Source organism: Nothobranchius furzeri, chromosome 16, assembly GCF_043380555.1.
Source record: "Nothobranchius furzeri strain GRZ-AD chromosome 16, NfurGRZ-RIMD1, whole genome shotgun sequence".
Classification (NCBI taxonomy): domain Eukaryota; kingdom Metazoa; phylum Chordata; class Actinopteri; order Cyprinodontiformes; family Nothobranchiidae; genus Nothobranchius; species Nothobranchius furzeri.
In genome coordinates this window covers 4,676,537-4,690,405 of record NC_091756.1, presented here as the reverse complement: position 1 = coordinate 4,690,405, position 13,869 = coordinate 4,676,537, and the positions used below count along the sequence as shown (strand labels likewise).

The following is a 13,869-nucleotide window of genomic DNA, read 5'->3' as shown; positions in this document are numbered from 1 at the left end:
GTTGTGTTTCCTCGTTTTACTTGAACGTTTTGCCACAAATTTTACAGATTGCCTCATTTAAATTGTCTGGCCCCCCCCTTTTCATTTGGCTTAAAGCCGCAGTACTCCCAAATGGATGAAGCAACGCTTCGTTTTGATACCAGTGCAGCCATCCTTCTCCATTGGTTTGTTTTTGATAAAAAGGTTAAAAAGAGGCTCTGCTATGAAATCAGCAGCCATTTAAAAAAATAAGGTTATATCATGTCAGGACCAGAGGGGTTTCTGGGATCCAGAGTTCTAATAGTAGGGCTGGGGGTAAACGATTATTTTTAAAACCATTATTCTGACGATTATTTTATCGAATAGTCGACTATTCTAATGACTATTTATACAATTAATCTAATGATTATTTTTCTATTGCACAGTTAATAAAAACCAAAAAATCTCTAATAAATTCCTCAAAAAAATTGATTAATTCTTACTGTAAGAGAATAAACACTACACGCCTTCATTTTGTATAACACTGCTTTTAATGTGTTGGTTGGTTATGTTCTGGTGACGTGTAGAACTTGGGAGTGCAGGCTGCTGCCTGAGAGGTGGTAGAAGATGGAGTGTCTCCATGCTGCTTTGTTTTGGTCACTTATGAGCGTGAGGCGGGTGGTGTTACGACCCTTCCTGGGGAGTTTGGCTCGTGTGCAAAAAGGAAGGGACAATAACATGGGATTTAAAAGTTAAAATGATGATCAGGTTTATTTACAACTACAAAAAAAAACAAATCTTTCCATCCACAGGTTGGGAATAATAAACTAATTCTGCCTGTGGGGAATTAAAACAAAAGTACAAATAAGTAGGGATGTCCCACTGGGCAAAGATTACAGGGTTTTGGACAAAAATAAGAATCTCCAAAGGTCCAAACTCTAAACTGGGTGGTTAAACCAAACTCAAGGTGATATTTTAAACTAAACCGAAAACCCACAACACCCTAAATGTAATAAAAGGGAGATCTGCACCACAAAAACGATGAACTCTAAACCAAAACGTAACAGCTTATCCAAACGCAAGAAGCTGTTAGCAAAAATGCTAACAGTAGCTTTACGAATGTTAAGTTCAAGTTACCAAGTTTAAATAAACCAAAATACCCAGCAAACAGACCAGCATGGAGGAGAGACTGCTACCACCAAAACAGCTCTCCTCATGTCTGAAAGAAGCTCCTTAATGAAGGGAGAAGCGCTCCCGGTGATTTTCTGTATCTGCGAGAGACGGAGCAGCGCATTTGACCCTGGAAGTTGTTGTCCGTTGCCGGGAGACGAAGGCGGGCAAAACAGGAAAGGAACCTAGTAGCGGACGGACGTTGTTCCGGGTCTTTGGTATTTGGCGGAGATGTTAGTGAAGGCGGAGAAGAGGGCGAACTAGAGGAAAAACAGGCAGATTCCACCTCTATTTACAAACTCCTGGGGATGCAACAAGTGGGCGCGGTGCGTCGACTTCCGGATCTGACGTCGACGAATTTTTAGAATCGAGCCGTCGACGTCATCGAGGCTTCGCTACAGCCCTATCTAATAGTTGTATGTACTTGCTCTACAGTAAACGGAGCATAGTTAAGAGATACCAGGGGTCATTTGGGAATCGGTGCAGGGGGACACGGGGCGTTCCAGTAGAAGTCCACACTGAACCAGATGAGATGAAATGCTTGTTAAAACAGTTTCAAACCCCAGTCGTATTATAAACTGGGACAGAGTCATTTAGGACACATTTTGGAAGAGCATGAGAAGTTAAGTTGACAGAGAAAAACTTAATAATTTCCAAAATTTTCGTGGAATATTTAGGTTCTCAGTTGTGACAGATAATAGTCTGATTTGGCCTTTTTGATGAGAGTGGTACATTTATTTCTTAGTTGCCTAAAGATTGCCCAATCAGACGGCAGATTTCCTCTTCTTCCTCCGGGAGACGCAGCTAGACCGCTCCGTCTATGTGGGCACCAGACTGGCTGTGTGCTCCCCCGGAGTTTACTACACCTGGGGTAACCCTTTTCTAACCCGAACGTTTGGTCGTGTAAACGCATACCGGGATATCCCCATCAAAGCGTGTGTTCTGCACATGCTCTGTTCGCAAGGAATCTTGGTCTTTTGAGCAGCGAGACGTCTTGTATGCGCCAGAACACCGGAAGTAAACAACAACTTGGGAGCGACATGGCGAGTCGCGGCACAGCACCACACTTTTGGAGTGACGAGGAAACTAAAGCGCAAACGAACGCGGTCGCTATCTCTTCCGAACTGGGAAACATGTTGTTGTTTTCACGGATACCGGAACGAGAAGAACCGGAAATGACGCATATTGCTTCTGGACGTAGTCCACATGTCCTGACGCTGCCCCAACGTCCGCATTTACATCGGGTTATGCAAGTTAGGGGTAACTCTTTCTATTTATGCTTGTAAACGGGTTATTCTGATCGACTCAGAAACCCGAATCCCGACCTTAACCCGATCATAACCCGGATATTGGCTGCATGTAAACGTAGTCACTGTCATCTGCAGACATCAAACTCCATTAGACTCCTATATCACCTTTAATCAGCCCGTCTGTCCATCACCAGAGCACACAAGGAGGGGCTCAGAGCAGATCCTTGATGCACACTCACATCCACCTCGAACTCCTCTGTAACTCCTGCAGCACACCTTACTCCCATCTCACAGCTCTCATACATGTTCTCCACCACTCTGGTTACTCCACACCTCCTCATGGACCACAGCTCCTCTCTCAAAGCACCGCCATACGTTTCTAACCTTCGCCGTACTTCTCCTTTAGCATCCTTGAAACAAAGGTAGCTTCTGAAGAACTCTATCTTGGCATCAAACTGTTCTGCTGCTCACACATGTTCACTACTGAAGCCTAGCCTAGCCTAGCCTAGCTTCCAGCACTCCTTCCTCGAGTTTCGCTGTATAACACAGCTTTGTTCCTTTGTAGTTCACACATTCTTGTTAGCATCCATGTTTTAAATCACAAAGTGTGATTTAAAAACAGCCACAGAAAAGATGTTATACTTTGCCGAGCGGTGCATTGGGCTATGCTTAGAACAGGCTTGAGGGCACCAGGTTGGTGACCCCGGGCTTAGAGGATCTGCCTGGCTCAGGTCTGATGGTCCACCGTTCATCTGCTGGAGTCAAGTGTTTTGAAATGAGACTGACTCAAGACATTTCATCTCCTTTTGCCATTTGTAACATTTTGTCAAGTATTTTTAACACAATGAGGGATGTGCAAAAATGGTCAGGTGATGGGAAGTACATGAATGGACAAGAGGCAGCCACTGAAGCATTTGCTCTGAATGTTTGGAGAGCTAAAGAACAAAAGATTGAAATGAGTGGCTGCTTAGAAGGAAATAGAAATAAGGACTGGGCCCGTTTGTGCAATATTAACATTATGAAAAACCACTTTGATAACAGAAATAATATTTTCTGTCCAGGATGTAGCAGTTCAGTGGAGTTGGAGCTCCGAACATTGCTGCAGCAAAGGATTATGGTCCTGGACGGTGGAATGGGAACCATGATCCAGCAGCATAAGCTTGAGGAGGAAGATTTCAGGGGAGAGGAGTTCAAAGAGCATCATCTGCCTCTGAAGGGCAACAACGACCTTCTTAGCATCACACAGCCAAGTATAATTTACAACATCCACAAGGTAGGTGATCCAGACCTCAGGTGCTGTGCTGCTTAAGCCACGGAAGCTGAACACGTAGCTTCTGTTATTGTGCTGGAGTTTCGTGATGCAGTGCTTCTGTTAAGGCTTGTGTGTGTGTGTGTGTGTGTGTGTGTTTTCAGGAATATCTGCTGGCTGGTGCTGACATTATTGAGACCAATACCTTTAGCAGCACGTCAGTTGCCCAAGCAGATTACGGACTGGAACATACGGTACGCTGTACACGACTCATGCTGGGAATGTAAAGGTTAAAGTGACAATGTGTAGTTTCCCTGGCGATAGGGGGCAGTACACACCTAAATCATTGCAAGCAAGCATTATTTTTGTGTTCAAGCACGATCTTACCAACAGACGCCATTAGGGTAAATAATCCTCGGGAGCTCAACCTCCAGCAAAATAACAAGCACGTCAGATTCCCTTTCATCTCTGGCATCGGGTGAAGAGGTAAATGTGTAAAAGAACAAAGTCTATTAATGCGGAAAGTTTTGTAACCGTTTGTTGCAAATCAGTAAATGCAGTCTGTCCTCATGGGCTTCCGTAGAAGGAAACGTGGCATCCAATATGGCGTCGCCCATAGACTTAGACCCACTCCCATGCATTTTAAACCCAAATGTTAGGTTATGTGTTATGAAACCACCAATACTTTTCAACAGCTGGTTGTCTTTTAACTCATTTACAACATTTCAGTGGATATTTCCGGAGAGTAATGGTAAAAACTACACATTGTCACTTTAAGAACACTGGTGGTGACTTATTAACCACTGATGTATTTTTTTTTATAACTTAAGCTGAATGTATGTCTGCTGGGAGTTTTTCTCCTCCCGTGGCCTTGTCTTCATCACACTTTTATGCCTTCCTTTTTTTCTTGTCAGTTTAATTTAATTTGATAATAATCCTAAAGAAGCATGCATTGCAAAATGACAGGTTTTACAATCATTACTATTATTTTAATCATCACGGTAACTGCTGCTGCCTCAGTTTTTGTTCTGGAATGTTCTGAAGGGATCAGATGGATCATAGTTGAGTAGAAGGTTCCATTTTGCCATCAAAATGTACTTTCTGGTCATTTAACAAATGGGCCATTTAACTTGTGCCCTCAAGTCAAACATGAGGTTTGAGGACTGCTTCCGGTCCCTCCAGCCACTACCAGCTGGCAAGAAGTGTCTTGCCCAAGGACACAACAACTGCAACAGAGGGAGCTCGAACTTGCAACCCTCCTGTTACAAGGTGGATACATACAGTGGGGCAAAAAGTATTTAGTCATCCTCCAAATCTCTATGAGAGAGGCTTTTAATTTTCATCATGGGTGTCTAGGGTTGGCCATCGAGCATCGATTGGAACCGGTTCCGACTGTTCATTTTTCCCGCAAGTTTTTTATTTCGATTCCTAGAATGCCGACGGAAGAGGAATCCGCGGCCGATCTCCGTGAAAAATAAACGTGATCTGCAAATTGTGATCAACGCTTTTCAGAGCTGATCACACCAGCTGTCTGTGTGCAGCACGAGTCCCCCCTCCCCCACCCGGATGTAAACAAACGCGTCTGCCGAACTTTTACTGCGTGGTGTAAACGTTAACTCGTGCAGCGTAGAGGAAACGTGTTAAATACGTCAACACGGTGGGTTTAATAGAAGCTTTAAAGAACAAACTCTGGACGTGTGAGGTGAGTTTGTCTCACTGCAGAAATAAAAACACACGGAGCGTCAGCAGGTGTGTGTGTGTGTGTGTGTGTGTGTGTGTGTGTGTGTGTGTGTGTGTGTGTGAGCGTCAGAAGGCTGAACAATAACCTGTAGAATAATTAAAGTCATCATGCTGGAGCAGCTTCTCTGTGGTGGACCACGCCTGCTTCTGCCACAATAAATAATAATAATAATAATTATTATAATAATAAATGACACACAACGTTGTGAACATTTTAATTTCCTTTCTGAACTATTTCTGTTGAGTTTTAATGTTTAAATCTGTTAGCTTGTTACTGACAGCAGCTACGTTTAAGTTCCACTTCCTGTTGTAACTGAATGCTGCTGCAGCATGGAGGTGTAGTTCTCAGTCATCCTGGACATGATCATCCTGAGAGTTTTAGCTGGAAACAGCTGGACGTTTCTGGATATGTTGGAGACGTTTAGCCTCTCATCCCAGAGGCTTCTTCCACACGTTGGTTGTGGTCAGAAACAAACACACTGGTTGTGCTGCGTCTTTTTCTTTTTCTCTCCAAAACACGTTTGTGTCTAAATGAAGGTGGTGATGTTGTTCATAGAGTTAAAATTCATGTTGAAGTTAAGATTATTTCATCAAGTAGGACCTGTGGTTAGCTGGCTCATGTAAAGCATGTCATGTCTTGAAAGAATCGGAATCGGGAATCGATAGGAACCGGAATCGAAACGAGGAATTGGAACCGGAATCGTTCAAAATCAAACGATGCCCAACCGTAACTATGAGAAACTAAATGAGAGAAAAGTCTGATTTTTAAAAGAATTTTTTTGCAAATTGTACTTTCATGCAACACACACGTATCAGTGTGCTCCTGCGCAAATGCAATGTGCCCTTTTTTTGTCTTGCTGTCGGGCTGCTGAAGAGGGCTGCAGAGTTGCTGGGTTTCACGTGACGTTGCAGCTACATCACCAAATGCAGACGGGGTCCGGAAGTAGCCGGCGCTGCACAACACGGTATTTACTTCGGTGACTGGGCGTGAAAATGCCAAACGGTTATTACAATCACTCCAAACGGGGCAAAGACGAACGTTTTTTCAAGTCCCAAATGTACTGCACCCCAAAAAACTTCATTAAAAAAAGTAAGCAAATAGTAAAGTAAGTACATTTTATTTCTGTAGCACTCATCGCAGACATAGAATCACAAAGTGCTTCAGATAGATCAAAACAAAGCAGTCATAAAATCATAATGATCTCAAAACAGAATTAGATTAACGTCAGGAAAAAAAGTCATAAAATTATAAAATTTCATAAGCAGATGAAAGATTAAAAATAAGAAAATAAAAGGTTTGAAAAGAAGACGGCAGAAGTGGACCAGTAATCTACGGCTTAAACAGGAGCTGCAATGGACAATGCTGGAGTTTACAGCTATCACTTTCTAACAGGTTAGAGATTACTGAGTGTTGTAGTAAACAGTTGCTTAGAAACAGCCATAAAAACGACAGGTTGCCAGTTTGGTACTGTTTTCTCGTGCACAATACGTTTGGGTCTACCAGGTCTGCGCAGCATCATCCCCTGCCGTCTGATCCAGCTCACCGCCAGGTGGTGATCAGCTGACAGCTCCGCTCCTCTCTTTACTCGAGTGTCCAAAACATACAGTCTTAAATCAGATTATTCAACTACAAAGTCAACCGAGGCTGCCCTGGTACCAGGTGTACCCACGGGTATCCTTATGTTTGAACATGGTGTTTGTTACGGCCAAACTGCGACTTGCGTAGAAGTCCAATAACAGAACACCTCTCTAGTTCAGATTGGAGGACCGTTCCTCCCAATCACGCCACTCCAGGTCATGCTATCCTTGCCAGCGTGAGCATTAAAGTCCCCCAGCAGGACTATGGAGTCCCCGGTTGGAGCACCATCTGGTACTCGTCCCAGGGACTCCAAAAAGGGACTCTGATCTGCTATTTAGTGCATAAGCACAAACAACAGTCAGGGCCCGTTTCCCGACCTGAAGGCGCACGGAGAAAACCCCAACATACAGGCAGAGAGTTGTGGGTTTGAGTTCTCCTCCTTGAACCGCCACCTTATCGTGGTGGAGGAGTTTGAGTGCCCTAAGGATCCTAGGAGCTATGCTGTCTGGGGCACTTCGTGCCCCTGGTAGGGTCACCCATGGGAAATTGGTTTTAGGTGAAGGGTGAGACAAACTGCGAAACGCCAGAGTACGCGGCCCGGAGGGTTGCTGGGGTCCCACCCTGGAGCCAGGCCAGGGGTTGGAGCCCACGAGCGAGGGCCTGGTGCCCGGGCTTTCGCCCATGGGGCCCGGCCATGCCCAGCCCGATCCGGATACATGGGCTCATCCCCCTTTGGACCCACCACCTGCAGGAGGAACATGAAGTGTCTGGTGCTGTGGATCGGGTAGCAGACCATGGCGGGAGCTTTGGCGGGCCGATCCCCGGAGGATAAAAAAATAAAAATAAAAAAGATAAAGAAAAGTAATTTAATGTATAAAACAGATGTGTGGCTGAATTTTTATTTTAATAGTTTAAAATGTTTTGTCCAAATTTTAGAGACATTCCATGAAGTTTATGAACGTGGTGTCCTCCTGTGATGTCACGCTGAGAGAAAAATGGCAACTTGCGCACCCGCCGACCTGTCTAAACACAACACAGCTTTAGTAGTTTGGGAGTATTTTTGGTTTGAAGCAGACTTGAGGAGAGCCGGTAAACACTGAGGAGGATCACTCCTTCAACCCATTTATAATCAAGTAAACGTAAAAAGGAGGCGTCCAAAAACACGACTCCACTAACACAGGCGCTACGCCAGCTTTAACCTTTTGGACTGACCTTAAACAAGTTCTCATTTACAAGCGGGTACAGAAACGACACCTACATCAGAGGCCGCGCCAGACATGCTTGTTTTCACTTTGACTGACAGTTTAAAAAACAATCATGATAGTTTCCTCCAATCGTTTTCATTTCTCATAATAAATAGAAATTTCCAATTAAATTTTTGTTCATTTTTCATCAATATTTAGTCTAAACAAGCTGACCAGCTTATCCAGCAACATATTGATGTTTCAGTTAAACAATTTCACCCCAAGTAGGAACACATAACCTGCTGCTTTCTGGTTCTGTTTCTGGGCTGTGACCCACAGATGCGCTCCGAGCTGCTCTCACAGCTCCTCAGCGCCCTTACAGCAAGCGGCACTGATCACGGTGTCTACGTCTGAGGTGATGCTCCGATGTTCTGATGTGAATCTTGTGATATATTCTGTTACCTTTGAGATGTTCTCTGTATGCTTCGGGGTAATACCGGTCTGTCAGTGACCAGCAGCCTTGACATTTCTCCGTCAAAATAAACGATCAAAAAGGAAATCTCCGGTTAACCCTGCCCACATGTAACTTTTTAGCCTTCTTGTGTGAGGGGCTGCCATGCTATCTTCACAACAGGAGTGCACCATTTTCTGGAGGTTTATAAGCTCACCACAACACAAAGCGACCAGTGCTTCCTTTGTTTATGCACCTAGCTATCCCATCATGCAACACTCTACAGCAGCCGATACGTCACCTGACAAGGATCAATTTGTGCAAAGTTGACAGCGAAAGAAGAGCGAGCCATAGCTGAAATAGCAGACTTCTGTCTGAAGCCTGTCATTAAAAGAGACGACGAAGCGCCTTTCTGGTGGAAAATAAACGGTCAGCCCTTCCCCAGATGTCGCGATTAGCCCCAAACTAACTGGGTGTCTGTCACCAACCCTAAGCCGGTAAAGGTAAACATTCTTTTTCAGGCGAAAAAAACTTTTATAACTACAGGCTACAGTTTACAGGCTTTCAGTTTATTGGAGAAGGCTTGGTCGCCCTCTCGTATTGCTTGCAGAATGAGTGTGTTGGCCTAGTAAGTTGCATCTGATCGTGCGCCATCTTGCTAATGCTAGCCTTCTGTTGCAGACTTTCCTCTTGACATGATGGAAAATGCATATCTATAGAGTTAGCTTGCTTATTTTTGGATCTTGGGTTCATCGTGAACACATCAGAATAGATGTGAAAACTGGCCTTTCAAACATGAGCTCAATATCAGAAAGCCCCCGGAGAAGCATCCTTCTAGCCCCACTGCGTCACATGACCCCTAAGCAAACCCTTTCAACACCAAATAAAACTTGGTGCAAAACACAAAGGGTTCCCTAAAAGTTACGTTATGTACTACAATAACCCAGAAAAGTCTCAGTACACAGAAATCAGACAAATCCAGGGGGCACCTCCGTGTGTGCGCCTTTCACTCTGCCACAGTGTAAACTGACCATATCAGCTCCACTGTTTCAGCCCTAGGGTCTTATATGATATAGGATCTTCAATGAGTATAGTTGTGTGTAACACGCTTGTTGTTGCTAGCACAGCAGGCTTCTAGGACAAGCTGCTAGTAATCAAAAGGTTGCAGGTTCGATCCCAGCTCCCGACAGAGAATTCTGCTGTTGTGTCCTTGGGCAAGACACTTAACCCACCTTGCCTGCTGGTGGTGGTGAGAGGGACCGGTGGCGCCAGTGCTCGGCGGTCTCGCCTCTGCCAGTGCGCCCCAGGGCAGCTGTGGCTACATCGTAGCTCATCACCATCAGTGTGTGAATGGGTGAATGATGCACTGTAGTGTAAAGCGCTTTGGAGTCCTTTGAGAGGCGCTATACAAGTGCGGCTCATTTATCATTGCGTTGAATTAATATGTAGATGTGTTGCTGTAACTGTTTTTTAAGGCTTATCGCCTCAACAGAGCTTCAGCTGAGCTTGCAAGAAAGGCAGCTGACGATGTCTTCAAACAGTCAGGTCAGCCTCAATGTCTTCAGTGTCTGAAATATTCCCTATATCTGACATTTTCTTGTCTGAATAGCATCAAGTTGTGTGTGTGTGTGTGTGTGTTTTACCAGGTTGTAAACGCTTTGTGGCTGGGGCTCTGGGTCCCACCAATAAAACCCTGTCTGTGTCACCCTCTGTGGATAGGCCAGACTTCCGGAACATCAGTAAGACGACTTTTTAACAAATACATTATTTTTTCTTTGAATAAAGGCTGCTTTGTTTGGCCCATGCAGAAGCTACTCTTCAGACATCTGTGCAGTGGATGGCTGAGTGTCGATGGTTTTTGTGTATGCCTGTTTCCACAGCATTTGATGAGTTGGTAGAAGCTTACTCTGAGCAGATTCGGGGTTTATTGGATGGAGGCGTGGATCTTCTTCTTGTTGAAACCATCTTTGACACTGCAAATTCCAAGGTTAGTAATCGTATCGTATCGATTTGTTTTTGGGAAAAAAAGGTACACTCTAATACAGGGGTGTCATAATACAGGGGTGTCATAATACAGGGGTGTCATAATACAGGGGTGTCATAATACAGGGGTGTCATAATACAGGGGTGTCATAATACAGGGGTGTCATAATACAGGGGTGTCATAATACAGGGGTGTCATAATACAGGGGTGTCATAATACAGGGTTGTCATAATACAGGGGTGTCATAATACAGGGGTGTCATAATACAGGGGTGTCATAATACAGGGGTGTCATAATACAGGGGTGTCATAATACAGGGTTGTCATAATACAGGGGTGTCATAATACAGGGGTGTCATAATACAGGGGTGTCATAATACAGGGGTGTCATAATACAGGGTTGTCATAATACAGGGGTGTCATAATACAGGGGTGTCATAATACAGGGGTGTCATAATACAGGGGTGTCATAATACAGGGGTGTCATAATACAGGGGTGTCATAATACAGGGGTGTCATAATACAGGGGTGTCATAATACAGGGGTGTCATAATACAGGGGTGAACATAAAATCAGGCAAAGAAGACAACACTTGCAACTTATTGTCTTTAAAGGAACAGTACAGCTTTACATCATCTGCATACCTGTTATAGGAAATGTTTTTGTTAAGTTTAGCATCTTGCAGGACAGGATAACTGCCGGCCCGACTGTTCGTGACAGAGGAACAAACAACACACACTGTGGTCTGGTTCAGCTCAGTAGAGGCACACATGACACAAGCGTCATGCACAGTGCTTCCTTTCATTGCCACATAATTGGTTATCATGACACACACACACACACACACACAGGTATAAGAGTACACATAATCAAGACTGATTTGTAACGGTTTTGAATTTACAGATTATCTGACCCAAAGTTAAATATACTGTAAAAACAGAGGCACTCCAGAACCGAACCTTGAGGAACTCCACAAATCACGTGTTTACTTACCATGCCTCATAGAGGAATATTGAGATTTTGTAGCTTCAGGATGCAATGTGTTTTGTTCTGTTGTACACTATTGTTGTTATATTTTGATGTTTACATGAACCTCAGTAAAATAACTTAGGATTTTATGTATTTTTTATAATGTACAGCATGCTTCTTCTGGTCTTTGTGTTTGATTTCCACAGGCTGCCCTGTTTGCCATTGACCTACTTTTTGAAAAAAGCTACGAAAGACGGCCGATATTTGTATGTCTGATGCCTGAGTTACCCTTTTGTGGTGTTGAACCTGTGTATGTGTGCTTGTCTTTATATGTTGGAAGTGGACACATTTTGACCTTTAACCTGTAATGTCTGGACATTTCCACTTCGTGGGGACATTTTAATTCAATTCAGTTCAAAAATACTTTATTAATCCCAGAGGGAAATCGGAGTCCACACCATGCAAAGCACCCTAATACTTGGTTCTAGAGGTATGGTGTGAATAAAAATTTAGTTGAAATTAGATGAGGCTAGTGTTGCGAATAGAACCCCATTGATTAGGGTTAAGGTATGGGTAGTGGAGTCATTTGAAATCAACGGAGGTCTACAGAAGCATTTTTATATACATGGTTTTATAAACTATTTTAATATCTGCTGGGGCTGGAGTCACCCGTTTGGGGCCGACAGGCTCCACATGAACAGCAAAGGAACCCGCACCCTGATAGTGAGCCTGGCCTGTCCACGTCCCCCCCCCCCCCCCCTTGCATCCCCACAGCCTGAAGTGCAGCTGGTCCATGCACCTACAAACTCAGCCCTGATTTTAACAGTAACTCAAATGTCAGACTTGAACCTTGTCAAACCACTCGTACCTGTCATCATCAGCAGAGAGTGACCAAATAAACACAAATCTAGCAAACGTAACCTTGGTAATCTCAAACAGCTACCAAAAATCTCAGGTTCTGCGTGTCATACAGTCACTTCATCTCCTGTCACTGTTAATATGGCTCTTTTAAAAGTTCACTGTCTGCTGAACAAAACTTTTATAATAAATTATTTGATTTTAGACTCTAATCTTCAGAGTTTTTTTCTAACACAGGGGTGGGCAATTATTTTTTCCATGGGGCCACATGAGAAATAGAAAATATTGTGGAGGGCCAGGCCAAAAGGCTGAAGTCAATTATGCATAATATTAATGGTATTTCTTTATAAAAAGCAGTAAATACCATCGTTTTTTCAAGCTGGTAAGAGTAGACTAAATGTTATGAATGAGCAAAAAGGAAAAAGTGAGGTTGTCTTACAAAAATGTGATTTATTCAAATTTCCCAAGGCAATGGTAAACAAAGTGTGCACATTTGGTTTTTGTTAAACATTTGTGACTTATATTAGTTAACAGTTTCAGTCACATTCACTCCAAAACACATTCTGAGTTTCAAATATTGTTGGAAAGAGGTTCTTAGCATTCTACAGACACACAGTATTGTCTGTAAAATAAAATCACTGAACTGTGATCTTGAGAAAGAGGTTTAAAAAAAGTGTCCCAGTTCACTGCTAGTTGCCTACATTTGTGGTCCAAACACCTTATTTTGTGTTTTTAAGCAATTTTTTTCTTATTCATTGAGAGAAATCTAGTCTCTGCTGGGCTTTAACGAGTGCATCAAAGTCAGGTTGAATGTCTGAGGTGGAGATGCGAAGCACAGCTGACACATGATCATCAGTGAGAGAGGATCTATACCTGGATTTTGTAAACTTCATCATGAAAATGCTTGTTCACAAATGTAGGTAGAGCCGAAGAGAACCAACATCTTCTGAGCATGTCTCCTCAGGTTTGGAAAGTCCTCCTTAAGAGAAGAGTAGAAATCCAGCAGAGATCCTGAATCTCTGCCTTCAAGTCCCAAACCCTCTTCAGCACCTTCCCCAGGCTGAGCCATCTGACAGCTGTGTGGAGTCCTCCACAAGAGCCACAAACTGTCTGTGATTCATCGCCCGCGCCCTGATGAAGTTTATTATTTTAGTAACAACATCAGTAACATGGTTGATTTTTAGCACTGACTTGCACAACACATGTTGGTGTATAATACAATGCAAAAACACCTATTTTTGATCTGCATCGATTTCTGTCACTTTATCTTGCATGCGTTTCAAAAGTCCGACATTTTTCCCTGTAAGATTTGGACAACCGTCTGTTGTGACACCTGACAGTCTCTCCCATTTCAATCCCAGAGTGTCCGTGCACACATTTACCTCTGTAGAAAGATCACTCCCTGTCGTTGTCCCTTTCATCGACCGCATTGCTGCCAGCTCCTCTGTGAGCTTGAAGTCCGTTATCCCCCAGACAAA

General features: G+C 43.6%; 1 protein-coding gene across 1 annotated transcript in view; it reads left to right on the top strand.

Moving 5' to 3' along the window:
* The window catches only part of mtr (5-methyltetrahydrofolate-homocysteine methyltransferase), a 77,573-nt gene that overhangs the window by 6,161 nt on the left and 57,543 nt on the right, over window positions 1-13,869 (top strand). The window contains exons 2-7 of the mRNA XM_070545360.1: window positions 3,440-3,651; window positions 3,792-3,881; window positions 10,057-10,126; window positions 10,228-10,320; window positions 10,462-10,568; window positions 11,740-11,799. Of these exons, the coding sequence (XP_070401461.1) occupies window positions 3,440-3,651; window positions 3,792-3,881; window positions 10,057-10,126; window positions 10,228-10,320; window positions 10,462-10,568; window positions 11,740-11,799 (632 nt within the window). The remainder of the gene's footprint in view (window positions 1-3,439; window positions 3,652-3,791; window positions 3,882-10,056; window positions 10,127-10,227; window positions 10,321-10,461; window positions 10,569-11,739; window positions 11,800-13,869) is intronic.